At 44.6% G+C, this 26,905-nt stretch overlaps 1 protein-coding gene across 1 annotated transcript in view; it reads right to left on the reverse strand.

Annotated features, from left to right (window-relative positions):
* MYO15B (myosin XVB) overlaps positions 1-11,551 on the reverse strand; it is a 37,776-nt gene extending 26,225 nt beyond the window's left edge. The window contains exons 1-13 of the mRNA XM_086762361.1: positions 11,522-11,551; positions 9,634-9,729; positions 8,898-9,029; positions 8,586-8,711; positions 7,327-7,404; positions 6,866-7,014; positions 6,717-6,762; positions 5,794-5,918; positions 5,543-5,660; positions 4,884-5,059; positions 4,376-4,469; positions 2,640-2,717; positions 1,025-1,082 (exon numbers count right to left, since the gene is read on the reverse strand). Coding sequence (XP_086618487.1) covers positions 1,025-1,082; positions 2,640-2,717; positions 4,376-4,469; positions 4,884-5,059; positions 5,543-5,660; positions 5,794-5,918; positions 6,717-6,762; positions 6,866-7,014; positions 7,327-7,404; positions 8,586-8,711; positions 8,898-9,029; positions 9,634-9,729; positions 11,522-11,551 — 1,306 coding nt within the window. The remainder of the gene's footprint in view (positions 1-1,024; positions 1,083-2,639; positions 2,718-4,375; positions 4,470-4,883; positions 5,060-5,542; positions 5,661-5,793; positions 5,919-6,716; positions 6,763-6,865; positions 7,015-7,326; positions 7,405-8,585; positions 8,712-8,897; positions 9,030-9,633; positions 9,730-11,521) is intronic.
* Positions 11,552-26,905: the final 15,354 nt, after the last annotated feature.

The raw sequence follows: 26,905 nt of genomic DNA on the forward strand, positions 1-26,905 counted from the left end.
CGGGTTGTCCCCCTGCAGCCCATGGAGGTCCACGGAGGAGCAGAGATCCACTTGGAGCCCGTGAAGGACCCCGTACCGGGGGAGGTGGATGCCTGAAGGCGGCTGTGGCCCGTGGAGGCCCCGCTGGGACAGCCGTTCTGGAGGGACTGCACCCCATGGAAGAGATGACCCACGCCGGAGCTGTTTCAGGAAGGACGGTGGCGTACGGGTGGGACCCCACAACGGAGCAGGGGAGGAATGTCAGGAGTTCTTCCCCCAACCATGAAGCAGTGGCATAAAACAACGTGTGATGAACTGACCGCAATCCCCATTCCTTCTTCCCCCCTGTGCCGCTCGGGGGGGAAGGTGGTAGAGATAATGTTAAGCTTGGGAAGAGGGAGGGGTGGAGGTAGGTTATCTTGTCTCATTATCCTGCTGTTTGTAGGAATAAATTAACAGTTTTCCCCAAGTCGAGTCTGTTTTGCCCGTAACGGTAACTTTAAGGATTTTTCCTCGTCCTTATCTCAAACCTCGACCCGTTTTTCCTTATATTTTCTCTCCCTGTTCTCTCGGAGGGTGGGGGGAGTGAGAGAGAGACTGCGTAGTCTGGTCCCAGTTGGGGCTGAACTACGACAATGACTCAGTTCTCACACCACAGATACCCATCTCTGCAAGAGATACAGGTTCATTAAACAGTTTGCTGTTTGCAAAACTTTGACCAAGAAGTTTTGCACCATCACTGTCATCACTTCTACCAGCATAGTTGAGAAGAAGAGCTGAAAAGCTAACAAAGATAATGAATTTTAATCTGCTGTTCTGCTCGCTTGCCCACGTTGCTTTTCTGCCCTGTTGTGCTGGGAAACAATATATATGACAGTATTTGCCTTTATCATATTTACACTGCAATAATAATAAATCAAATACAACGCAGGTGACAGACAGTAGGTAGAACAAGCACGTACTTAAACTGCTAGAAAACAAGGAAATAAACTGTAAAAAGTAAAAACAGCATAGGAAAGGGAGGGAAGAAGGGAGAATTTCTCACCTTCAGCTAAGTGCAGGAGAGCAGCAAGCTCCGCAGGGATCTCCAGCAGCCCCGCGTCCTGTGGAGAGGGTAAGCAAGTCAGTCACTGGGGTGCCAGGAGTGAAACAACATACATAAACCCTGAGCTGTTCTGTTGAGACTGGGTAAAGCTGCCTTTGAAAAGCTGGTGAGAACAAGGGTTGAGTATCCGAGCAAACCCGTAATTTCTGCCTATGTGACATTCAGAAACATACAGATAGGGAAGTATCATATTAACACAGGTGTATGACATGGATCAGCAAAGGAGGGAAAGATGAGTAATTCCTAAAGAAATCAACTGCCACAGGAGGAAGTGACAGGAAAATGGACTTTCTTTGACTCATCTCTCATTACTAACAGGTTTGGGATATTGCACAGAAGAGACTGCAGTTGAAGCATTCCTCCTGCTCTTTTTTTCTGACATTTTAACTTTTTTTTTCAGTATCCAAGAGTGCTACAGCAAAAAGAGAGTTGATTCAGACCTCTGATGCATGCCGCTATTTTGGAGGTTCCTAAGGAAGCTCAGATCTCTACCTGGGTAATTCAGATTCTGTCCAATGAGCCTTGATGTTTCAGTTTTGCACCTTGCACGATGCATACATTTGTGCAAGGTAGGAAGTAAATGGGCCAGTGCAACACAGTGTATCAGCATCAATGCCTGCATATAACTTTAGTTCACGGCATTTCAGACAGCACTACTCATATTAAGGCACTATGAAACCTAGCCAAGGGCACAAAGCCCAAGCTTTTGGGTTTTGTCTTCTGGTTTTTTATGATCTGCATAGTAAAGCCTTTACTCACTAGCACACTGTTCTGACATCTCTCTCCACATAATACTCTCAGCAATGTTTAAAGATAGATTCACCGCTTTTTTGATCAGTTTGATTTTGCTCATAAAGAGACACTTGACTTTCAATCTAGCTTTTCAGTGGTGTATTTAGGAAGTGAACTGTGAAATTCCACAATCCTGGATCCACTCTTGAGGAAGCAGGTGATATTGCAAGAGCACCCAGTGCTACGTATTCCTATTGTTGTTACTGACAAATTTGTGCAAAATTGTGGATTATCTCAATTCAGATTTCCTTGCTATACACATCATAGCAAATGTATACCGAGTTAAACATACAGATAATGACATTAGTTAGCAGTCTTACTTATAGTAGTTGATACAGGTTAAACTTGTTATGAAGCCTTTAATACCTCCCTTCCTCTACATCTTCCATAAATATATTTGTGCAGAACTGTCTCATTCCCACCCTTCGCAACAGAACATGATTAACAGAAATAGCATTCCTCCCAGTTCCAAAGAACAAGCCCAGTGCTGCGAACAAATACAGTACTATTGCCACCCCACTTTATGATGCCTGACTATGCCCAGAGATTGTGAAACACTGAACTAATGAGACAGTTATGTATTAGAATGCTCTTTATACCAGGCTAAACTGCATTCTTGCTGCTAGGTTTCCAGTATACATGCAGGCTCTGTACACTCTCCAGACATTTTGCTGTTCCCCAGTAAACCTGGGCTGAGGAGGGGAACACTCCAAGAGCCTGGCTTGTTTCATCTCAGACTCTCCCAGACTGTTTGACAACGTACCATTCCTTGGTTGGGACTGCTCTCTGTGTCACCACTGTCCAGGGACCTCCTTCTTCGTTTCCTTTCCTCTAACTCCTGCTGTTAGGAGATGAAAGGAGGATGAAGGGGTGGGAAAAGATGTATATAAGATCACTTCCAGCTACCCCTGGGGGCAGATTCTTTGGGTGGGCAGGAGCTGGTGTCCTGCTCCAGTAGATAAAGACAGAACAGCTGCAGAGCCTTCTTGGGACTCAACACAGTATACTGAGAAGGGGGCTTAGCCCCCTCAGCTTCACTGAAACCCCACCTGCCCTGCACAACACAATTCAACACCAAGAGCCTTCACCACTTGCCCAGCATTCCTGCCACACCTTTTCTCCGTTGTCTGGTATTTGATGTGTCTCAGGACAAAAGCACACAGAAGCTGTCAGAAATATTCACCTCCATCCTCCAGCATCAGAGAACATGGTAATGCAGCCTGAATGTGGACAGATGAACTTGTACATGGAGAGGGACTCTTTTAGAGGAGGTGGGAGGGATACCAAAAGCCTAATTCCATTGCAGCTCTACCCTTCCCCATCCATTCTATTGTCCCCCAGCCTCAACACTCACCTGCCTCCTACTCCAAGGTGGAAAAGGAGGGTCTCTGTCTCTCCCTCTCTCCTGCTTGTCTATGTTGCAGAATGGTGTGACTAGATGGGAGGTTATGAGGGTTGGGCTGAGAAAGACAGTAGGCACGCTAAAGTCCAAAGGGCAGGGCTGTAGGGCGGGAGAAAAGGAGGAACTTTGCAGCAGGTGAACTTTGAGACTTTTATTGTTGCTACTGCATGTACAGAGACCTCAGCAAGCAAACACTGGAGGAACAGAAACAGATTCAAAAGAGCTGTGCTGTCGTGGTTACCTGGGAGAAAGAAAAGCTGGATCCTATCCAAGTAGGAAGGAACAGAAACACATGCTGCTCTGGGCATGGCATGGCAGAAGGAACCTCAGCAGTCTTCCCACAACACTGACCTTAACCCTCTGCCTCATCCTTTGCCAGTCATGCCAGCAGCTGTTCTGGGTCCCTCCCTCATGAAGCTGACAGCTATAGGGATGTTAGTTACTACCCTAAGGATGAGTGGTCTGATTTCCTATTTTCAATTTTCTTTTTAATGGCTTGCACAAAATATATTCAAATCATTTAATAGAACCACGGCTCTTTCGTGCATGCAATTTTCCATCTTCTCCAACCACTGCCATCCTGTTCTCACTCCAACTATGGGCCCAGCTGATTTACAAAGGCCAAGGACTTCAACAGCCTGAGGTAGCTATAAGGGGTCAGGGAAGGATCACTGTGGACTGAAAAAATATTGCCTTTCGGTCACCATCTGGGAAAACACCAGAAACTGAACCAGACAACTAAAAGAGCAAGATGAATGACTCTTTACAGCTTGAGCAGAACAGCAGTACTGGAGGCCACAGATGGAATAAGCTCACATCTCGTGTGGGGCAACCTAGAGAAGCTCATGTGAGCTACACAGACGTACAAATCGGCTGCATTTGTACTACCTTTGCCAATTCTGAACTTCATGTAGGGAGCGAAGGCTCCAGTTTCTGTGGTTCCTTCTTTTGATTACATTTATGTCAGCCAGAGATACCTCAGTGGGTCATTTCCAAGACACCTTCTAAAGCCACCCCTAACCTGGCCTCATCCAGCTCTCTCTACCTAGGGCAGAAATAGCTCCTGGTACACCTGGTCCTGAGAAGAGTGTTGTTACCTGGCAGTGCTTCCTCCTTTGAATCAAAGATCTGGAGATTAGAATAATGGTATTAAATTTCACCAAAGTCTTCTTCAGCCTCATATAATGCTTCCTAGAGGAATGTGAAAAGAGAATTGCTAATGAGGAAAACATCAACAAAATTTGAGGGGATGGGCCAAATGGGACATTAATACAATCAGCTGGTCCAGATTTTGTCTTACTGTGTTACACCTGGTCCTCTCTTAGATATTTTCCCTACATCCTTTACTCTAGCTATCACAGTATCAGCCTTAGCACAGACAAGTTCCTGTAACAGTTTTGACAGCAGCTATATTTCCCCTGGAACCTCTACTCAGTGTTGAGAACCAGGCTGGGAAGTCCCTCCTCCACCATTCCAGTAACAGGATCTTCCCCAGCAGAGCAGGCCAGGAACCAACATGAAGAGGGTCCTGGTCAGGCACATCCCCACCTTGCTGCCCTAGGCAAGGACAAAGGGCTGTACCTTGCCTGGCCTTTGACTCCTGACCTTGCCTGGTCACCTTGGAAGTGAGCCTGAATGATTGTGACTTTCTCCTGGAGGACACAGAGGCGTCTGTGGCAAAGGAGGCATCGGAATTTCCTTTGCAGGGTAACAACGGCCCAACTCTGCCTCTGGTTCCATCGTCTCTCCAAATGCTGCCTGGCTTTCTCCTTCAGAAAGACCTGGGAAAAAGGAACAGCGGCTGATCCACAAGTAAAGCAGTCACCATCTCTAAGAGTTCATCAAAGCTGCTGGTTTATCTCTTTGTAGTCTTTAAGGCTCCCTGCTAAGGAAACTGCACTCCCTTAATTGGAGAGGGCAGGAAGCACAGGTGCAGATGACAGAGATCTTGAAGGATGGAATCAGGGAGTGATGGAGGTTAGTAGGCAGGAAAGGCAGAAGCCCAGATCTCCATCAAGGAATGCTGGGTAGACAAAAGAGTTGGCCACGCTACTACAGCAGCTTGGAGCCAGAGTCTCCTGTTTCTTTACCTGAAATGCTAAAAATCCCTCTTTCATACTTGAGACAAGAGGCAAAAACAGAGGTGAAGGCATGCAATGTTCTCCCTCTTTGGGCAGAGAGCAAAGCTGCTCGCTGTCCATTGACAGCCAGTGAACAGATGGCTGGGCCTGTGTGATGAAGACAGGATTCTCTATAGGGATCACCTTTGTTACTCCAATCTGGTAGAGATCTGAGGGGTTCCCCACCACATGAGACAGAACTGCCATGCAACCTTCTCTCTCCTCCAAGCAGCTGTGCCTTCGCCCAGCCAGAAGGCCATGCCTGGAAGATGAGATGTTCACACAATGGAAGCCAGGGCTGTAACTGGAGTCCCCAGAGGAGAACAAATCACAATGTGCTGCCAAGTTAATTCAGGCTTTGAGTGGAATCTCAAGCCAGTACACTACTACTGTACCTGGCTAGGAAGTTCTGGAATGGAAGACGGACTGGGTATCCCTCCTTTCTAATGCAGATGGCCTGTAGTATCCCAGAATAACGCAGCTGAGAAGTGACATACTCCACATCAAAGATATTTGACAGCTGTGAATATGAGGCAGAAGAAAAATGTAAAATAAGAAATAAAGAAAGCAAAAAGAAAGGAGATATAGAGCAGAGAGTTTAGAAAGGGTCTCGTTCTATTGCTCTCTCCTTGGGTTAGATCTTGCCATAGTCTATGGGTGATAGAACACAAAACTCAGTACATCCTTTGGTGTCCAGCTGACACTGGCTTCTTATCCTCCAGCATGTGATCAGCTCACATGGCCACAGGGGACAGTGAGCAACAGAGAAAGGTAAGAAAAGTTTCAAGCTATCAAATGAAGCAAAGAAGTCCAAACCCCAAATGCAAAAGGAGAGCTACTGGAGAGGACTGGACTTCAAGGGATTGAGGGCCTGAAGATGATCAGAGGGCTGGAGGACATCTCCTGCGCCAGGCTGAAAGAGTTGGGGCTGTTCAGCCTGGAGAAGAGGAGGCTCCAGGGAGATCTTACAGTGACCTTCTAGAAGGCCCTACAGGAAAGATGGGGAGAAACTCTTCAGTAGGGCCTGTTGCGATAGAATGAGGGGTAATGGTTTTAAAATAGAAGGATTCAGGTTAGACATTAGGAAGACATTTTTTACACTGAGGGTGGTGGAACACTGGCCCAGGTTGCCCAGAGAGGTGGTGGATGCCCCATCCCTGGAAACGTTCAAGGCCAGGTTGGACGGGGCAGTGAGCAACCTGATCCGGTTGGAGATGTCCCTGCTCCTTGCAGGGAGCTTGGACTGGATGGGCTTTAAAGGTCCCTTCTAACTTTAACTATTCTATGATTCTATAAAAAGCTCAGAGTGCTGCTCTACCTTTTTGGTATTAGGGGTGATGCACCGAATGAAGAAGGCATGGCTCCTGCAAAACAGAAGGAAGTACCTTTGACCTGGGGAGACTTCACACACTTCTGGGTGCAGCAATCAGCTCAGTGCAGGGATGACACCTTAACAGCATCTCTTACCTTCTCAGCTTGGCTACAAGGTCCTGCAAAGACTGCTGGAATTTAGACACCAGTGTGGAGGCCTGAGGCTTGAGACCTTTGCCTCTGGCCCTCAGCTCCCTTTGCTGACTATAGGCAGCTTTAGCCTCCTGGAAAATGTGAGACACCACCTGCAAAACCAAAGAAATTACCAAAGCTCCCTGAACTACACAGAAAGAACATTCTCTTCTGTCTGGAACTGGGGGACCATTTTCCCTCGCCTCTAGCAGTGCCAGGAACTCAGCTGCATCCTCAGGCAGTCTGGGTGTTTTACATATAAAATGCGTCAATTGCAGGCAAAGGTGACTTGTTCAACCCCCATGTCCTTCAGTAGAACAAAATTCCCACAGTTTCTCCAGGATCTTTCTGCTTCTCACATGAAAGCAATGAGTGGCTCATTAGGTGTCTGCAATAGAGATCTTCATCCTGAACCACTACAGTACCTTGAGACGGCTCTGAGAGAAGATATCCAGCACTTCTGGGCGCAGCTGGTCACGGTTTTTATTAAGAAACTTGTGGACCTGCAGAGGCAAAGTCTGATTTAATGCACCATTCAGACCACCCACCAGACAGGCAAACTCCCCTCTTACACACACCTTAACTTGGAGCAGTGTGGTGGTTTAGCCCGAGTCATCACACAGTTTCTCACTCACCCTCCCCCTACCCAATGGGATGGGGGAGAGAAATTGGGAAGAAAGGAAAACTCGAGGGTTGAGATAAAGACAGTTTACTAAAATAGCAAAGGAAAACTACAATAATAACAGAATATAAGGATATTTATATACAAAATGAACAATGTACCCAATGTCCCAATGACCGACACAGCCCGTCCCGAGCAGCAATCACAGGAACGACACTGAGCAGCAAGCAAAGGGGGGGAGAGCAAGCCAGCAAGGGAGAGGGAACGATGCCAGCAAGCGAGAGAGATGAGAAGGTGGAATATGGATGCCCAGGATGCCCGAATGGATGCCCCCTCCCATGGGCAACCCCCACTTCTATACTGAGGATGACATTTATGGCATGGAATACTCTCTTTGGTCAGTTTGGGTCAATTATTCTGTCTGTCTTTCGCCCAGCTTCCCGCATCTGCACGTTAACAAGACTTTAACGAGACCTGGAAAGCCAGACAGGGTCCTAGGTCTCATTAACAACAACTGGTATCATCAGAGTGTTTTTATCAACATTCTTCACACATGAAATCCAAAACACACCAGCTACTGAGAAGAAAATTAACTCCATCCCTGCTGAAACCAGGACAAGCAGACAGGTGGAGAGGAGGCACAAGGAGAAAACCCTAGAGAATGAAGCTTGCTGTTCCTGCTGCCACCAGGAGTGCAGGGGACAATGACTTCTGCTTTTAGGAGGGATTGCTCCTTTCCCCCTTCACATTGCCCAGCAGGCTTTGACCTCTCACTTTCTTTCAGCAGTAACAGCTTTCCCAGATTGCCAGGGCTCTGAGACAAGCAATGTAGGCTGTTGTGTAGCTGAGGCCATTACCTATTTTGCTTCTGCCCAGAGACAGCTTAGTTGCCTCTCCTGATAAGAATCTCCTCATTTCTGATAAACTGATACTCTAGAGGGATCTGCAGTTACAAAGAGAGAGCTTTGTTCACAGCACTAGGAGCTAGTCCATCAGGATACCCACAGCAAGCCTCCAAGTTGGCTGATTGCTCCAACTGCTCATAGCCCCCTACCAGCTCACCTGATAGGTGACAGGGCCTGCATAGTGCTTCACCGTGAAGACTGGCAAAGGCAGCTTGGGCCTGGTGTACCAAGGGCTGTTTCCATGATGATAATGACACTTCTGGAGGAAAGTATGGTCAGTGGCCTGTAAAGGAGATGACAAAACATGTTTCTGCTGCTGCAACATATTCAGTAGGCTGAAAAGCTGCTGTTAAACTGAAGGTAAAAACTTCTAATACTTGTGCAAATACAGTCCTTTTTCAATCTGTAGAATTGCTTTGCCATAACCATCTTGTGAAAGGGATCACATAAAAGGATAAGAACTCCTCACCTGAGTCAGTGAAGTCTGGTCATCCAGGATACACAAGATGCCATGGGGTTTTGCAGCAATGACATCTAGGCATGACTCACTGTACATCTTGGAAATAGGAATCCAAGCTAACTGCTCTTGGCTATATTCCTCCTACAGATTAAAGACCAACCAGCAAATCCAGCCATGAAAACAAGAACAAATGGAGGGAGTTAACAGAGGGACGTGGCTGATTCATCAGGAAGCTAGTGTTTCACTGCTGTTTGAAACATGCCTAGAATTATCTGGTGTTGCCTTCTGAAACTTCTTCTAAAGCCAGTAATGATTTTCCTAACTTAAGAAAGGAAGGCTGCTAAGCAGAGTGATAAGTGAACTGTAAAATCTAGCAAGTCTGATAAATAACACTTCCATTTCCAGGTGGACATGAGTGGTACATAAAATGCTACAATGAATCTACCAAACAGGCTTTCAAAGTACGCGCTGAGGTCTGAGGTCCTTGATCATGAGCAGCTCGCTTGCTCTCCTTCCTGTAAAAGGGAGCAAGGCACTAACAACCTCCTGTTCTCTTAATTTACTACAAAATTAGTAAAAGATATTACATAGCCAGCTCTTTGGACTATGGTTTTACAAGTACTGCTTATGAGGGACAGGTCCATTCCACTTCCTGCTTCCCTGCTGAAGGATACTCTCCAGCTGAGGCTCCCTCAGCTCATTCCATAGGCGCTGCTTTTCACCTGCTGGCATGGGTTCCATTTGCCTCTTCCTGGGCAATGACAGTCTGGCTGAAAAAATGCTGGAGACGCTCATTGGCAAAGTTGACGCAGAGTTGCTCTAAGCTGTTCAGACCTAGATCCTGCAAAGACAAAAATGCATCACCACTTCCAACCCACACCCTCCCAGAAGGCTGTGTATTCTTGCGAATAATGCACAGCAGCAGATGGTGCTGGTCTGAGCTGCTGGTTCAGGCAGCTTGTTCTGATCAGTAAGTGTGAATGAACCTGAGAGATTCAAATCATCTTATGTGTGGTTTGCAGGCTCTCAGCCTGGTTCATTGACTAGGCTGAACAGCAAGAGGCAAGACAAACTGTGAAGGAGCACAAAAAAAAGAAGAAATCTACTCTTGGATGCAGACTCCCACCTGTATATGCTCCATTGTTTTCAGCATTCATCAGAACACACAGATTTTAACAGGAATCCTAAGTATAAAACTCACAGGCCTTGATGAACACATGCCACTCTAAGCCCCTGCTCTGCCTGTTATTTACTTACTGCAAGTCTGGGAAGCCCTCAGGAGCTCATTGGGGCAGAAACATGGGTGTATGACTGCCACAAGGGTAACAATTCCTGACCCAGAATTCTAGATGCTATCCTAACCTCAGTTTCAAAAAGTAACATATTGCAGGACCTTTGCTTACAAAATTACCTGCACTTCTCCTATCCCAGGCCTGATTCAAAGCCTAGTGGATCAGGGAGATTCTCTTTAGAAACTTCAGTGGATTCTGGACTTGTCCCTACTCAGGCTGGGAATAACAGAAAAGCATGATATACTGAAGCACATGAAAAGAAATAAATTGTAAAAGATAGTGTTCACGTATTTCCAGCTTTGTCTAAGTCTTCAGGAACAAATGGGAACAGCTAGGTTAAAACTACATTATTTTTTTTTCTTACTTCTGTTAGTAATAGCACCAGGAATAATTAAAATGTGATTCATTAAGAGTTAGCTAATTCAGCTTACCTCATCAGTACAGCATATTTATACTACGCGTTTTTCTGGGTTTGATCAAAACAGGCTGACGAGTGATCTGGCTCCCCAGGCCACTGCTGAGCAGGGAAAGGACTCTGAGCTGCTACAGGAATTTGTGTGTAAGCGAACATCCTAACAAACTTCTGGGGTCTTTGTCAAACCTTCTTTAGGTGAGATTCGAACCCTGGATTTAAAATCCCCTTGTGTCCTTTCAACATCACACACAACTTGGTTTCTAAACCCCAGTGCACTTGCTGAAAAGACAGCTGTATTTAGTATAGCATATGAGCTAATTCAATAAGCCAAGTTGGCTGAAAGTGCTGGTTTTGTTCTGATTTAAAAACAAATCATCTTCCTCTTCCTTAGAATGACAGAACCAGAACAAGCTACATACACCATCTACGCAGCATCATACTGGTCAGTTCATGCAAAGGTATCAAACATGCAAGGCTGACATGGTGGGAGCATCAGAAACCACTCCGAGACTAGGTTATTAACTGCCTATGATTGTCAGGACTCCACTCACGCACCAATACTATTTGCAGCCCACCCAGTCCTATGTAGCTTAGGATTCTACCTATGACACACAGCCATGGAAGACGATGGGCTCCTCCAGATAGCAATTAATAACAAGGGTCTATAGTAAAAGTGTTAAATCACACCCTGAAGGAGCACTTCTCTACTGTCGCTGAAAAAAAGTACTCTGATGAACACAGACATTTATGTTCCATGGTACAATTACTGTCTCCTTTCTGGGAAAAAAAGAAAAAAAAAAAGAAAAAAAAACAAAACCAAAAAGAAAACTCACCCACCAGACACCCTCCCATTTCTGGCAGTGACTAAGGAGAATCAGCACATGCACTTGCAGCCCAGAAAATATCAAAAGGATAAGAAAAGCAACCTCAAAACCATGTATGTCCACAATGCCCATAGTACAGTCCGATTCCCAGGGAGCCAACCACTCATTGATTCTCAGTAGCAGCCACTCAAAAAGCAGCTAATACAGAGTCTTGGCAATGGAGTCCCTGAGTAGGAGAGGGGAGTAAAGCCAGTTAGAGCAAAGACAGCACCTTTGAGTGCATCTCACCAACACAGACAACGGCAGCAGAAGTCCCCTGGCATTGATGGCTCCTTCTACAGACAGAGGGGTGAAGATCCGATCATAAGATGTCACCTGGATTCATAAAGAGCTGGAATTTACTGTTATTATCTCACAGATACATATATTTTTTAAATTCACAAGGAAATCAGCCCAGTTAATAAGGGGATTTTTTTCTATTTGGCATGAGAATTTACCCAAGTCTCAAAGGAAAAAGTAAAAACAGAATTTTGCTGCCGCATTTCAGAGTGGGAGTCAGCTGGCAAAAGTGGTAGGCTTGAAGCCATCCCATGTCAGAAAAGAGCCCTCCTAGATATGAGTTCTTCCATTTTACAGAGTTGCCCTAAGGGGTTCAGCACATCCCCATTACCGATCCAGCACAGCAACCATTTTACTCCTGCTGTTACCCCACAGATTTTGGACCCTCTAAGGTGGTGGCCCTTCTGCTGACAAAGCACTGGGCTAGGGAATTGCATGCTTCAGGATGAATGAGAAATTGCCAAAAAGGTACTCACAGTGACACGGTGAGTGACAGCACTTTGCAGGAAATCTGCTGAGACACGCAACAAATTTGCCACAATCTGAATCTCAGTGTCACTGGCAATAGCTGCATGTTCATAGGATTCTTTCTAAATAATGGAGAAGAACAACAGATTCAACTACGAATGGGATACTAGGTTCCAGTAATATTAATGTCCTTGACAGCAACTCAGCTGCACACAGCAGGTCACAGCCTGGGCAACACATCAGCATCTAATTCATTTTGGCTCCTCAAAGAGCTACCCAAGCTGTAATGACCTTTGGTTGCCTCCCATCTTCTGTCCCTGCCTAGGTCGATCCAGAGCCTAATATCAAAAGAACAGAATAGTCTTCAAAGGTTATCATCTTCAGTCAAGAATAATGTCCCCAGTCCCATCACATGGGATAACAGCAATGATCAGCACAAACAGCCCATTCTCAAGCTGCCAAGGTTTAGTATACCTCGTAGGATGTAAAGCAGATACTCCCCAGTTGCAGAATGGCGGCCAGGACAGCCCAGGTGGAGGTCAGCTGATCATCCGAGAGGCTCATTCCCTCCAGAGCTTGCACCAAGACTAGAAAGTCCTGACTGTCATCTTTCCCCGGGATGTCACAGGCTCTGCCCTGAGAATAGGGACAGATAATTGTCGTCAGCCCCTTTTGCCCCAGGCTGGAGCTGAGCTACCAGCAGCAATCTTCTTCAGAGAAGTAGTTCAATGTTGTAAGTACTGGCGGACTCTGGAAGAAGACAACACTTGTGGGAGCTCAGCATTCCGATCAGTCTCTTTTCTCCCTGGAGTTTCTAAGAGTAAGATCTCTCTTGTCCACAAACGCTAAGTTTTTATTATGGTTCCAATACAGGCATCCCAGCTACCCCTTGTGCACTGCTGGAGTGCAGTTTGAGAGAAGAAGGGATGCCAGAATCTATTCCCAAGTAAGTCATGTCAGAGTTACTACCCAAAATTGTACCAGAACCCAATGTATCAAAGCAAATGGGTTTCTGTGCACCTAGAGAGCCATCCTGGGATATAGTCTCACTCACCTTTGCCACAGAGCTCCACTATAACATGTACGTATCAGTCTTATTCTTCTTGTGCTTTTCTCTACAAGAGGACACTCCTAACAATTGCCTGTGACCCTGAAGTTCAGAGAAATCCTGAGTCAAGGGGTCTGTTAAACTTATTTGTGTACAAGGGCATTCTTCGATAAAAGTTTCCAGCTGATCGCCAGATTCAGATGAGGATTAGAATGAGGTCCAGGCAGCCCTTGGGCTTCTTCTTGCCAAGACCAAGTTTTTGTCAGCCTCTGCTAACTTCTTTACATACGATCTGATCTTTTGTCCCTTTTCTTCTCTGCAGCAGACTAAGACACTCCTGTTAACTATCACCTTGAACAGTTTAGTTTACAGCAATACAGATCCTTTGCCAACTAGGCACATCAACCCATTAAGGGATGGACCCTTAATTGTCCTTCATCCTTGAGTCATTAACGGTACTTGTCCATTCCTTGCCTGAAGGAAAAATGATGGCAATCATTCAAAGGATTCCTCACATGACCACAAGGATTCCTCACATGACCACAGCTCCTTTAAAGAGTTTGCCCACCTGGGAAAGCTGACCCACACAGCTGAAATAACAAAGATATCTTGCTATTGTTGTGAACTCTTTGAGTATGCAAAATATTTTTAAACAAAAGAAACTGTCTTCCAAGGTGATGGCTTGCCATAAGTCTGGCAAACAATTTTCCAATTTAAATAGATTGTAATGAGCAGTACATTTCAGTGGTTTAAAATTTTCACCCGTTGACTCAGTCAATGAAGCAAGTGTTTTGCCGAAGGCAGAAAGAAATATCATCTGCTCTTTTCAGTGCCACAATAAATTGCAAATGCAAGGAAAGGCAACGAGAAAAGGATTTCTTCACCACAGGGTGGAGCCACGGGCCTACAACATGACTCTTTTTAAAAAATGCTTTCATTGGAAGCAGAAGGGGCCTGAAAGGTGCAGAAAATACCACATAAGAGACAAAGGGATTCCTTCTTAGGTGAGGTGTGAAAAGGAGCAGAGCAGACTTTAGCATAGTCCTGTGAGGGACACATCAGGCGGGAAGCAAAGTTGTTAGGTGCCTCACTAACCAAACAGAAGTGATGTCTTGGCCATTTCTCTCTATCAACTGCTGCAAAGCATCCTCGCCTCACTCACCTGATTCAGGTAAAAGTAAGACTCTGCCTCTTGCAAGTACATCTCCTCTTTCTGCTCCACAGGCAGCCTAGCCAGTAACTCATAAAACACATGGTAATTCCTCTCACCATGGGCCTGACAGGGGACAGAGTTCATAGAGTTGATTCATAACCAGTTCCAAAACCCTAGAGAATACACTCAAAGAGCAAGACACCGAAACTCTGAGGTCAGCAAGATGAGGCCAGAAGCTACCGAAGAACTATTTCATTTGAAAAGTTTCCAAGGTTTCTCACTGACACCTTGAAAGCATTCCATCTGAGAGCAGTCCATTTCACACGGCTCCAATATCTGGATCTTTTCCACACTCCAGACATTCCACACTCCAGACATTAAGAAAAAATAGTTGGGGAAAGATTTAACTTCCAGTAATCCCTAATAAGTGGCTTAATTCAACCTGTTTGAGACAGAGTGACCTCCTATTTTATTCAAGTAAAATAAGCTATCACCTTGTGCTACACAGAGGGGACATATTTCTTGCTAAGAGAAGAAAAGGGAGGCAATTCTCATACTTATTCCCATCTCTGTTATTTAACAGTAAATTTAAGATTAAATATGAATAAGGGAGAGAGGGGATCATTGGTCCTCACCTGAAATACCACACGAGACTTCTCCAGCAGGTACTGGGAGATGGATGTTCCCACCATGACACCACTGAGTAGAAGACAGCAACAGATCCTGTCAGAAGCTAGTGACAGCTTTTCTGTGGATCCATTTCTCTGAGGGTTTAGCAGAGGGAGCTGTTACTGAGAAACAAGGGTATGACCTCACCAACCTGGTCTGAATTTTGAAGTTTTCCAGCACTGGTGTTTTGTATCAGACTATTACAGAAAAAGCAGCTATGAAACATACAGATTTAAGTTTGGATTCTGAACAGCCTCCAGAGTACAGAGGAGCTTGGACTTGAATGATCCTCACAGGATATGTCCTCAAAACAGTCCATGCCACCCCAGTTCCCTTCAGCCATGTCTGATTGCTGTTGCACTACCACTCCCTCATCTGACCTTACCCACCCATTTCATATGTCAGGCTGATAGTCTCTGGGGACAGGGACCACCTTTTTGTTTTCTAATTTAATTGCATCTTGCACAGAGTGATCCTGGACCAAAACCAGGTTGTCCAAGTACTACAGCAATAGCGGGCCATGCAGCCAGAAGCCTGGAGTTAAGATGCATGTGAGGATCTATAGGACTTTAGGCCCGTCTCGTGTGTCCCATGCAGATTAGGCAGGTGTGTAATGAAGGACTGAACTTGTGGGCACCTAAATATGTACAACTGATTTGAGAAGAGTCAATATGGCTTCTGTAAAAGGAGATCTTGCCTCACAGACCTCCTGGAGTCATTTGAAGGGGATGACAAATTTGCAGATTAAGAATGATCTAAGGGATATAGTCTACATGAATTTTCAAAAAGTTTTCACAATGTTTTGGGACTTTCAGAGAAACAAAGCAACCACAACGTAAAAGGGAAGGTCTTGACATGGGTAGGAGTAAATGGCTAACTCTCTTAACAGTGGGAGGGAACTGCTACTGTTCCACAAAATGTCTGTGCTCCGACCTGTGAGTGTAGCTCAAGGTTTGATAAGTGACCTAAAAGAGAGGCTGAATAGCAATGTGACAAAGCTTCCTAATTGTATGAAATTATTCAAGGCAGTGAGGATGAAGGCCAACTGTGAATAAATGCAAATAGACCTTACTATACTGACCGAGTGAGCAAGAAAATGGCATTTGACATCACTGTAGATAAATGTAATGTGATGCATGCAGGCCGAAGTAATCCCAGCTCAACATATAAACTGTCAGGCTCCGATGTAACCATTGCTGCTTAGGACTGAGACTTTGGGGTTATGATACACAGTTCCATGATAAGAGCTCAGTGTTTGGCAATACTAAAAACAAAAACAAAAACAAAAACCACCAAAAAAAACCCCCACACAAAAACAGAAGTTAGAAAGGAGGCAGATTCAAAACAAAAAAGGTGTTTTTCATTGAACTAGTTAGACCTGTAGAACACTTGCCAAAGACTGTTGCAGAGGCATGAAGTTTACATGAGCCCAAGAGGAAACTGGAAAACTACAAAAGTCTCAGAAAAATTTCTAGGCTGCTGCAAACGGTTAAGAGCTAACAGAGTGTTAGAGAAAAACAGTATATGTATTTGGCCTGTTCTTACTGTTGCCTCAGTGAATGCTTGTGGCCAGTGTTGGAGACACAACATTGTTTTAGATGGCTCCTTGTTATAAACCAGTTCAGCCATTCTTATGTTCTTAATTTATAACCCATCTTGAGAGGTGAAGATCTATTCTTTTTTTGGAGGAAACCTAAAAGCAAAATAGGGGTGTAAACTCATCCTCTTCCTAGCCTGGTGATAACAAGATTGTACAGGAGAGATAGGTATTGCATGAGCTCTAAAGCACTGCTAGACCTTTTCTCACCCAAGCACCCCTTGACAGCATCCCAAGATGTTCCTTTAACCAGAAGGACACCATCCCAAGATGTTCCTTTAACCAGAAGGACAGCATCCCAAGATGTTCCTTTAACTGGAAGGACAGCATCCCAAGATGTTCCTTTAACTCACTGTCGCAGGTGAACATTCAGTAGCTTTCCAAAACGGCTTGAGTTGTCATTAAGGATGGTTCTGGCATTCCCAAAACTCTCCAGGATGGGTAGGACATTGCAGGGCTTGAAGAAAAGAGAGAAAACACTTCAGTAGCAATAATGGGTTTTTAAACCCAAAAGGAACTTACGTAACTGTTAGTTTGAAAATCCAAGAAAAACGGGACTTCACTGAAATAATTCTTGCCTGGCTAAAGAGTCTTTTTTTAAATTCATCTTGGTATCATTACCTCTAGCCATTGGTGACTTGCTCTATGAACCCTTTGCCTTCACTGCTATGATCTTTCACTTTACTTTTGCTCTGTGTTTGTTCAGATTCACCTCCCAGACACTGCTATAAGGTCTCTAAGGCAGGTATCATCTCTCTGTTCAAATAGATACAGCACGCTACACAGCATTAGGGCTCCCAGATACTAAAATACAGAACAACAAACACATCAGCTGTCCTCATATCTTCACCTTGAGCCACAAGCCACACAAAGTCCAGCTCAGTTAAACAGGAACAAAGAAATTACATAAACAGCGTAGTCTCTTTACTCTGTTTTTGGCTTCTACTCCTTGCCTAGCCATCACAGCATAAAGCCAACCTCAGTTGCCTCTTACCTGTCTGATCCTGTGACTGTCTGATCTCTGGTACAGCATAGAGAGGTATCGCACAATTGCTTTGGCAGCCTCTGTTTTACCTGATCCACTGTGTCCACTGGAGGAACAAGAGGTGAGGAAGCTGGCATCAAAACAGAGTTACCTAATTTACACATATCAGAGCACTTGTTACAGTAAATCAGTGGAGTTGTACTGATTCATAGCAAATTAAGATCTGTCACATATTGTTTGAAACACTGAGACAACTTGACAAAATAGGCCCAAGTAAGATTCCATCGTGGAATGCCAAACGACTTCTCTCTCACTCCTACAAACTGATGTGAAGCTAAATTCAACCTGTATTTGCAAAGAGTGAAATAAAAATCCATTTTTATCCATGGTCTCTACTGACAGCCTTCACAAAAGAGCCGGAATGATAAACTTATGGCCAGTGAAATACAAAGATGAATGTCTTACAAAAAGAAATTAACAAGCCTTTGAAAAAGTACTCTTATTTCATAGAATCATAGAATCATAGAATAGTTAGAGTTGGAAGGGACCTTCAACGGTCATCTAGTCCAACCCCCCTGCAAGAAGCAGGGACATCCCTGACTAGATCAGGTTGCTCAGAGCCTCATCCAGCCTGGCCTTGAACGATTCCAGGGATGGGGCATCCACCACCTCTCTGGGCAACCTGTTCCAGTGCTCTACAACTCTCATTGTAAAACATTTTTTTCTCATATCTAATCTAAACCTACCTCCTTCTAATTTAAACCCATTACCCCTTGTTCTATCACAACAGGCCCTACTGAACAGCTTCTCCCCATCTTTCTTGTAGGCCCCCTTGAGGTATTGGAAGACCACTATCAGGTCTCCCCGGAGCCTCCTCTTCTCCAGGCTGAACAGCCCCAACTCTCTCAGCCTGTCGTCATAGGAGAGGTGCTCCAGCCCTCTGATCATCTTTGTGGCCCTCCTCTGGACCCTTTCCAACTGGTCCATGTCTTTCTTGTGTTGGGGACTCCAGAACTGGACACAGTACTCCAGGTGGGGTCTCACCAGGGCAGAGTAGAGGGGCAGAATCACCTCCCTCGACCTGCTGGCCACGCTCCTCTTGATGCAGCCCAGGATGCGGTTGGCCTTCTGGGCCGCAAGGGCGCATTGCCCACTCATGTTGAACCTCTCGTCTACCAACACTCCCAGGGCTTTCTCCTCAGGGCTGCTCTCCATCCATTCCCCACCCAGCCTGGATTTGTGCTTGGGATTGCCACGACCCAGATGCAGGACCTTGCACTTGGCCTGGTTGAACTTCATGAGGTTGGCACGGGCCCACCTCTCCAGCCTGTCCAGGTCCCTCTGGATGGCATCCCTCCCTTCCAGCGAGTCGACGGCACCACACAGCTTGGTGTCATCGGCGAACTTGCTGAGGGTGCACTCTATCCCACTGTCCATGTCGCCGACAAAGATGTTGAACAGGGCCGGGCCCAACACAGACCCCTGAGGGACGCCACTGGTGACCGGTCTCCACATGGACATTGAGCCATTGACCACCACTCTCTGAGTGCGGCCATCCAGCCAACTCCTTATCCACCGAGTGGTCCATCCATCGAACCCATGCCTCTCTAGTTTAGAGAGAAGGATGTCATGTGGGACAGTGTCAAATGCCTTGCACAAGTCCAGGTAGATGATATCCGTTGCCCGTCCCTTGTCCACCGATGCTGTTACCCCGTCATAAAAGGCCACCAAATTGGTCAGGCACGATCTGCCCTTGGTGAAGCCATGTTGGCTGTCACCAACCACCTCCTTGCTCTCCATGTGCCTTAGCATGGTTTCCAGGAGAATCTGCTCCATGACCTTGCCAGGCACAGAGGTGAGGCTGACCGGCCTGTAGTTGCCCGGGTCTTCCTTGTTCCCCTTTTTAAAAATTGGGGTTATGTTCCCTCTCTTCCAGTCATCGGGGACCTCACCAGACCGCCACGACTTCTCAAATATGATGGCCAGTGGCTTGGCAACTTCATCCGCCAGTTCCCTCAGGACACGCGGATGGATCTCATCAGGCCCCATGGACTTGTGCACCTTCAAGTTCCTACCTGATGATGACACATTGCTCTTGCTCTGAAGACTGGGATAGTGTGTAGGCCATTTCTGCTATGGCAAAGACGTGTCTAGATGTACGGAAAGAAAACCTCAGTTAACTGACCTCACAAATACAGTACCAAAAGGTTACTCATCAGTGATCTACATTACCAATGGGCCAGTATGTTGATCTGAGAAATGTAAGGAACCAGCAAAATCAGAGCTTTGTTTTTTGCTGACATCAGGTTCATACCACTATTATAAGCTATTGCAAAGTTCAGGTTCCTCCAGGACCCCTTTAACCTAACATGAATAATGCTCTGTGCTCTGGTGTTTAACGTAAGGGACACCAGCAGTATTCTCTGTACTGGAGGAGCCTGCCTACACTGCCAGCTCTGGTAGGGCTGTACCAGTGTTCACAACAGGGAGTACATACTGCCAGAACTCCTCAGGCATAGTCCCAGCAGGCACTGAATTCAGGACCTTCATGCAATACTGAAGAAACTTGACCTCAAGAGTTTAGCTCTGTAGCATTACAGGTCTGAGCAACTACAACTTTCCAAATGGATTGTTCACTTCCTGTGGCATTCATCCTGCTCTATCAGACAACTGGGTGAAAATAAAATACTTTCTGGAACAGACTTTAGGGAGTTATTTGTGAACGAGAAACATACGGGGCATTTTTTGCGAGGGTCCCTTGGTGGTACTGGGTAGCCACATCTTCAGAGTAGATACTGAGATCTTTGAAAGGATTCACAGAAGCCAAAATTTGCCCAATGTAGGTCTACAACAAAAATAAGAAAAGGAAGAAAAATCTAGTGGCTTCTTAGAATTTTCTGAATGAGGAATGCAACTGAACACATATTAATACAAAATTTAAATTACCTTTAAAGGAATACTGTTCATTCTAACTATACTGCAAGCTTATTCAGGGCATAGCACAATTTTTCAGTGGTCATTTTCAAAGCTCTGTCACTAATATTTTGGGATAAGTGGGCACTCACTGGTCCATGGTCATCTTTACTTGTCATTGTCTGTTCTCCAAGCTGCACATTAAATTACAGGCATAGGTTTGAACATCTGAGCCAGTAAATGACAAAGAGAACAACGAGGCATCCAGAACTAGCTCTGGACTGTAACACTGTAAAATGTTTGCAGAAACTCTAAAGTTTCTTCTGAGATCCACAATGTTTACTCAGAACTGCTTTGCTAAGACAGAAGAGCTCCTCTAGGAGTAGCTGAGGCTAAAACTGAACCCAAGTATACTCATGGGTTGGCAACAAATACCAAAATTAAAAAGAAACTCGGGAACTTTCAGATTTTCCCACAAATATTTCATCCTACCTGTTTTCTGAGCAAAAGCAGTGTGAGTATCCTTCTTATGACTGTTCCCAGTAATGAGCCAGCTCTTGAGCTACTTGGTGCATTATTGAAGCTTGATAGAATGATAGAAATTATTTTCTCTTAAAGCTCATTGTTCAGAATGAATAAGCTCTGAAGGAAAAAAAACCAAACCAAAACAAAACACAACACAACACCACTACCCATACATAAATAAGATTGCGGTGGAACCTCTTCTTCAGACACAGCAGAACCGAGCTCTCACAGACTTCCCTACAAATAGAGGAAAGGACTTGTCAGCCATAAGCTTCACTTACATGTGTTAATAATGTTAACCTTTCTGCCCTCCCAAGAATTTTGTAGGATGCTGAGATCTGAAACTATTCACTGCCTTCACGTGGTTCCAACGTATCCAAGATTAAGATCAGAGAATAGAGCAGCCAAAGCTCAGAAGATCCAGCCTGGCCATCTCCATGTGATCACACCTCCTTGCACACAGCCTTTACAGTTGTTTATCCTGCTTATCAACAGGATGTCTAGGGTAGAGGGTGGAGGACAGGTGTGAGAAGCAGTGTTAGGTGCTTCTCTTTCAACAACAGCAGTGAACCCATGATTTAAAAGCTGTTAAAGAAGTAGGACCTGAGTTTGCCATAGCTGAAGGCAACGGGAGTCGCTAAAGCCACAGATGCCAGTGTCAGTAGACAAACAACATAGAAGTGTGCCTCTCATCCTGCAAGTCTTCCTGACTTACCACTCACTTCATGCAGCAAGAATGTATGTCAAATTCCCAGTTTTGTCCCTCTGCAACATCACAAAAGTCACATCAGCCTCTAAACCTCATTTCCCCTACCCATAAAGTATATTTGGGGTTTTTTTGGAGCCCATTTCACGACTGGGAAGCATTTAACAGAAGAGGTAGAGTTCCCTCGATTCAGCTGTAAGAAAGTCTGCTAACCTAGGATGACCTGCTCTCTCTGGTGTGTGACTGCAGAGACGCAATGTGTGCTTCCTGTGCAGGGGGACACACCGTACACAACAGTCAGGAGTTCCCTCTGCAGCTGTGCTCCTCCCCATGTGATTCAGTGTAGATTCAAAACTTAAACAGGGCAATTCAGTCTTTTATTAAGCTTTACTGCAGTGCATCAGGTACTCGGCTGTGACATGCACCAAATTAATTCTGTTTTCTCACATAGTAGCCAAGGATCTCTACCAGAATACCACCGACAACACATACTCCAATCTGGTCAGATCTTCAATCTCCTCAACTTCTACACAATGGTCTTCACACATGCACACCTGAAATGCATAGATACATTACTGAAAATCAGGAGAAGTTCAGCTTCATTCCAAAACTGGAGACAACACCTGCACCTGTTTCTGTATAAATCCCATTTCTAGCATATCGTCAGTGATGTCTTCTGCTTCCCACTGATCCTTGCAGACCTTCATCACATAGCTGTTGGCCGGATGTGGGTCTGTGTACACGGCCCATTTGCTTAGGTTCTCAATGGTTAGTCGTGGCAGCAGCAATTCAGAGTTCAGCCATGCCGCAGGATCACATCCCTGAGTCTGCTGCTGGGACCAGTGAACACAAGGTGTGACTATGAACTCTGCAGTCTGGAGGGCACCTGAACCCTCTCTGACATCTACCTCACTGGAATAATCTGATGTACGTATTGGGTCCTCTTCTTGATGTGGAAGGAAGCCCTGTTCACTGTTTCTCCAAGGGCTTTGATCCATCAAAGATCTGGGAAAGTCACATTTGAATCTGCAACTCTGTTGCACAGGCATTACAGATTTTCTGTCTAACAGATATCTCAGTTTCTCTAGGGAATAAGCATTCCCAGAGCCCCTGGATAAGGACCTCTTTGTCTTAACCATGCTGTGGACTCTGGGGAATACTATAGCAAACTTAGCATCAGTAGCATTGTTCTTCTCCTCATCCAAGCTAAGTAAGTATGGCAAGGAACTCGTTCCATGACGAGGAGAATCACCAGAAGGCAAATCAACGTGTCGCCCTTCCTCTGCCATTTTAGGACCCCCTTTCCCCTCCACTAATGGAGGATAAGATTCTTTGTCACTCAACTCAACCTTCTCCAGCTGTCCAGCTGCACCAGGAAAGTCTTTGCCAGATCCACCAACCCACCCAGCAGTGCTTAAAATCTGAATTGCTGCTCTGTTTCTGAATCCAAAAGGTTTGCTGCTCCTCTTCCTCTTCCCAAATTTATTCAAGAGCCATCTTGAAATACCAACTGCACGTGTCACACTCAGAAGATGAGCTTTCAGGCTTGCTTTCTTGGCAGGTTTTTGATCAAGCCAGCTGGTGACTTTTCTAAATGTGGAATGGGTGTACAAGTACTTGGATCATTTCCCATCATGCACATTTTCTTTTTCAGAAGGTGCCTCTGCAACCATTTCTTCTGCTTTCTCTTTTTTTTGACTCTAAAGCTTGGCCTGATCTCAGTTTAACTTTTCCAATAACTTTTCCAACTTTCTTCTTCTTGCCAAGGAGCTGCTTATCATATGATTTTTTTTTTATATTGGAGCAGCTTGACATATTTGAAAAATTTAATCTTTTCTCTACAAAACTCTGAGCTATGTTGGGTTCTTTCTGTGTACTAAGGGTTTCTAAAGTTGTGGGTTTTAAACAGATGCTTTCAACAGTTTTCAGGTCAGAGTTGGTTTCCAAATCCATCTGGACAGGATTTGGTTTATAGCTTGTTAGTAGTTGGGTCTCAGCATTTTTATGCTTGTTTTTTAGATTGAGAAGGATTTGGGATTGAGAAGAGTATTTCTTTGTAAGCATCATTGCTGCTAACTCCTGCTTGCTGCAGTCTGAGGAACTGTCCCTCTGTATATGTCCTACCACTTTACCTTGTTCTGCAATCTCACACCTCCCAGATTTCTCTTTCAACATCATCTGCTTTTTGGAGAGCAAAGGGCTATCTTCCAGTGTGTTGCCTTCATCATTAATTTTCTCTTCCTGTTCAGTTCCTTGAAGTACTTTGCTAACGCAAACATGGAGTTTTGCTTTCACAGCACTAGGCAGCAACTGTTTTGTTGCATTTTCTTTTCCTTTGTCAATGCTCTCTTCAGTGCCATTCTCCCCACTGCTATCAGAATTTTCATCTTTTGTCACATCTTGAACTTTGTCATTTTCTAATATATTTTCCTTGCCTACTTCATTATCGCCATTTTTTCTGTTCTTAAGACTTTTAAGTTGGAATCCTGAAATGCTTACATCATCATCTTCCTCACTGCTCTCAGCTAGAATAGATTTCAGTTGTCTTCGCCTGTTATCTTGCTGCTTCATTTTCTCCTCTGCCTCCAATCCTGCAAAGTCAGTGCCTTCATCCTCAGATTCATTTCTGCCATCTGTGGTCACCTGCTCCCTTTCAGCTTCATTAAATGCTTCACTGCTTTCATCAAGCAGTTCCTTGTAGCCTGTTCCTTCAGCCACAGAAGAATCTTCAAGCATGGCTTCTTTCTCACTGATGCCAGCTTCCTCTGAAGAACTACTCTTCTCATCACTGCTTGTAGTGCTGTCCACTACAGTCTCTTTTGTACTTTTTTTATAGGTCCAATGCCCTTCATTGCTGAAGTCAGAGCAGGAGTTATCTGAGGTTTCCAGGATATTTTCTTCTGCACTTACAGTGACAATAATCCTGGTATGTTCTCCAACTTTCTTTTCCCCAGTTCTCTCACCTTTTCCCTGCACCATACTGCCTTGGGATTGACAACCTGACTTCTGCTCAGAAGTTTCCTTAAAGCCATGATTCTCATTGTGCTTTTCCCTACACCTGGCACTGTGTGTCTTCTGCAGCAAGTTACGTTTCAGAAGACAGCCTTCAACTCTCTGCACCACAATTGACTTTACAGACTCTGACTCAGTGACTTTTTCACTAACAGCAGGATGCTTTCCACGCTTCTTTTTAAAACTGTCTTTCTTGCTGTTTGTGGTGGTCTTTTCCTCCTTATCACTGCTGTCCTCAATTTCTCGTCCTGGTGTCATTTCCTGTTGCCTGCAGGCCTTTCCTTTTTTCCCCTCCAGCTTAGACACTAATCGTTCTCCATGTTTTCTCCCCAAACCAGATTCTCTTTTATAATTTCTCTTGTAGGCTCTTTTCCCCTGGAATGACTTGTTGTGGCCATTTTCTTTGCTTCCCTGAAGTCTCACCAGCCTCTGGCTTTTTAAGGAATCCTCTTCAAGGGTGTCATCTTGTTCAGGCAACGACTCTTTGCCCTTCAGTTGGCCTTTACTCTTACCTTCCCACCATCTCCTGCAGTGGGTTTTTGAATCTCCTGAGAAGCTTGCCTTTTTCTCAAAATTCAACACCTTCTGTTTTCCAACCTTTTTTGTGCAGGGTCTTGGATTGGGAAGGAGGCATTTCTCCAGTATTTAGGAGTATGTGAGGGCTTATCTCAATTCACCTATGAAAGGAAATATTTTACATTTTGCTACAAAATAAGCTACAAAGAGAGGCTAAATAAATAAGGGAATTAATGAGGAATGGGAAAAAGAGAAAAAGTAAATAAAATGGTAGAAAAATAAATATCATAGAGTGGACAACAACAATAACAATCCAATAATGTAAACTGATAATCTTTGCAGGAAAAGGTAGATGAAACTAGGTAGGTTAACTTCGTAGCATAAGCCTACACTTCAGAATTGCTTCTGAAGACATGAAATACTGACAGAAGATTGCCTTAATTTTTAGGATAGTGTATGTTAGTTGCTCACAGCAAAAAGATTTTCAGATCAGTATAACTGATTCTATATCAGGATTTTTGTTGACACATAACCGTACTGCAGAACTCACTGCATAAATCCTGGCACGTGTTTGTACCCCAAAGAAAACTCCTAATACAGACCCAGTGCATGTCTGTGGAACTGCCTGACTCCATCTTTGAATGTCATGGTCCATGAACAAGCGTTCAATGCCTTCCAGGATCTGGCTAAACTGAGCAAGAAATCAGAAGCAAATATTATTCCACTACGCAATGGCATCGCCACTCAGCTCCTCCAAGGGTACTGTTATTAGCTGACAGTCTAGGAAATGTCCAGTATTCTAAGTGTTAATCATAATTGCTTTATCTCTTTATCTTTCCTCTAACCATAGGCAGGAAATAAAGAATGTAAAAGTGCCCAAAGGATTAGTCTTGACCTTTCAGCCTGTTGGAAAATATAACTTCTATCCTTTCCAGTTATAAAGATCCTTTCTTTCATGAGTCAACCTCTTGCTGCTACAGACAGATGAAAATACCACTTGGGCTCCAGATTTCACTTCTATCCATTTGTCTGAATTAAGTCCTAATGGCAGAGCCTGGTTTTGATTTCCCTGTCACTAAAAACATCGAGGCAAAGGTCCAAACCAGAAAACAGTAAGGGCATAACTGAAAGGAAATAATAGACCAAAGAAGGGAAAACTTGGAGGTGAATGGAAGAGGATAATGAGACTTAGGAAAAAAATCTTATAGCAAGGAAACCCAACCATCTGCAACATCTTTCCAAAGGAAAAAAAGCAAAAAAGTCTCCTGCTAGGGGCCTTTGTAACTACCTTAGATATTACATTAGCCAATGATGAGCGAGAAACAAATCAGCACGCAGGACACATGGAAATTCCATTATATATTTTGTCCTCTCACTTCTGTTAAACTCTTCTCTCCCTTTGCTTCTTCTTTCTCTTTGTTTTTCAGCCAACTCCATAGATACTCTATGGGCAGAAGAGAGACTTCCACTGATACTAGCCTTACAATTTCTCAAATAAGTAACAAACGACCTAGCAGTCAGGACTGTTACTAATTCCTACCATCATTGTAACTCC

The sequence above is a fragment of the Chlamydotis macqueenii genome, chromosome 18 (genome assembly GCF_036417535.1).
Source record: "Chlamydotis macqueenii isolate bChlMac1 chromosome 18, bChlMac1.mat, whole genome shotgun sequence".
Lineage (NCBI taxonomy): Eukaryota > Metazoa > Chordata > Aves > Otidiformes > Otididae > Chlamydotis > Chlamydotis macqueenii.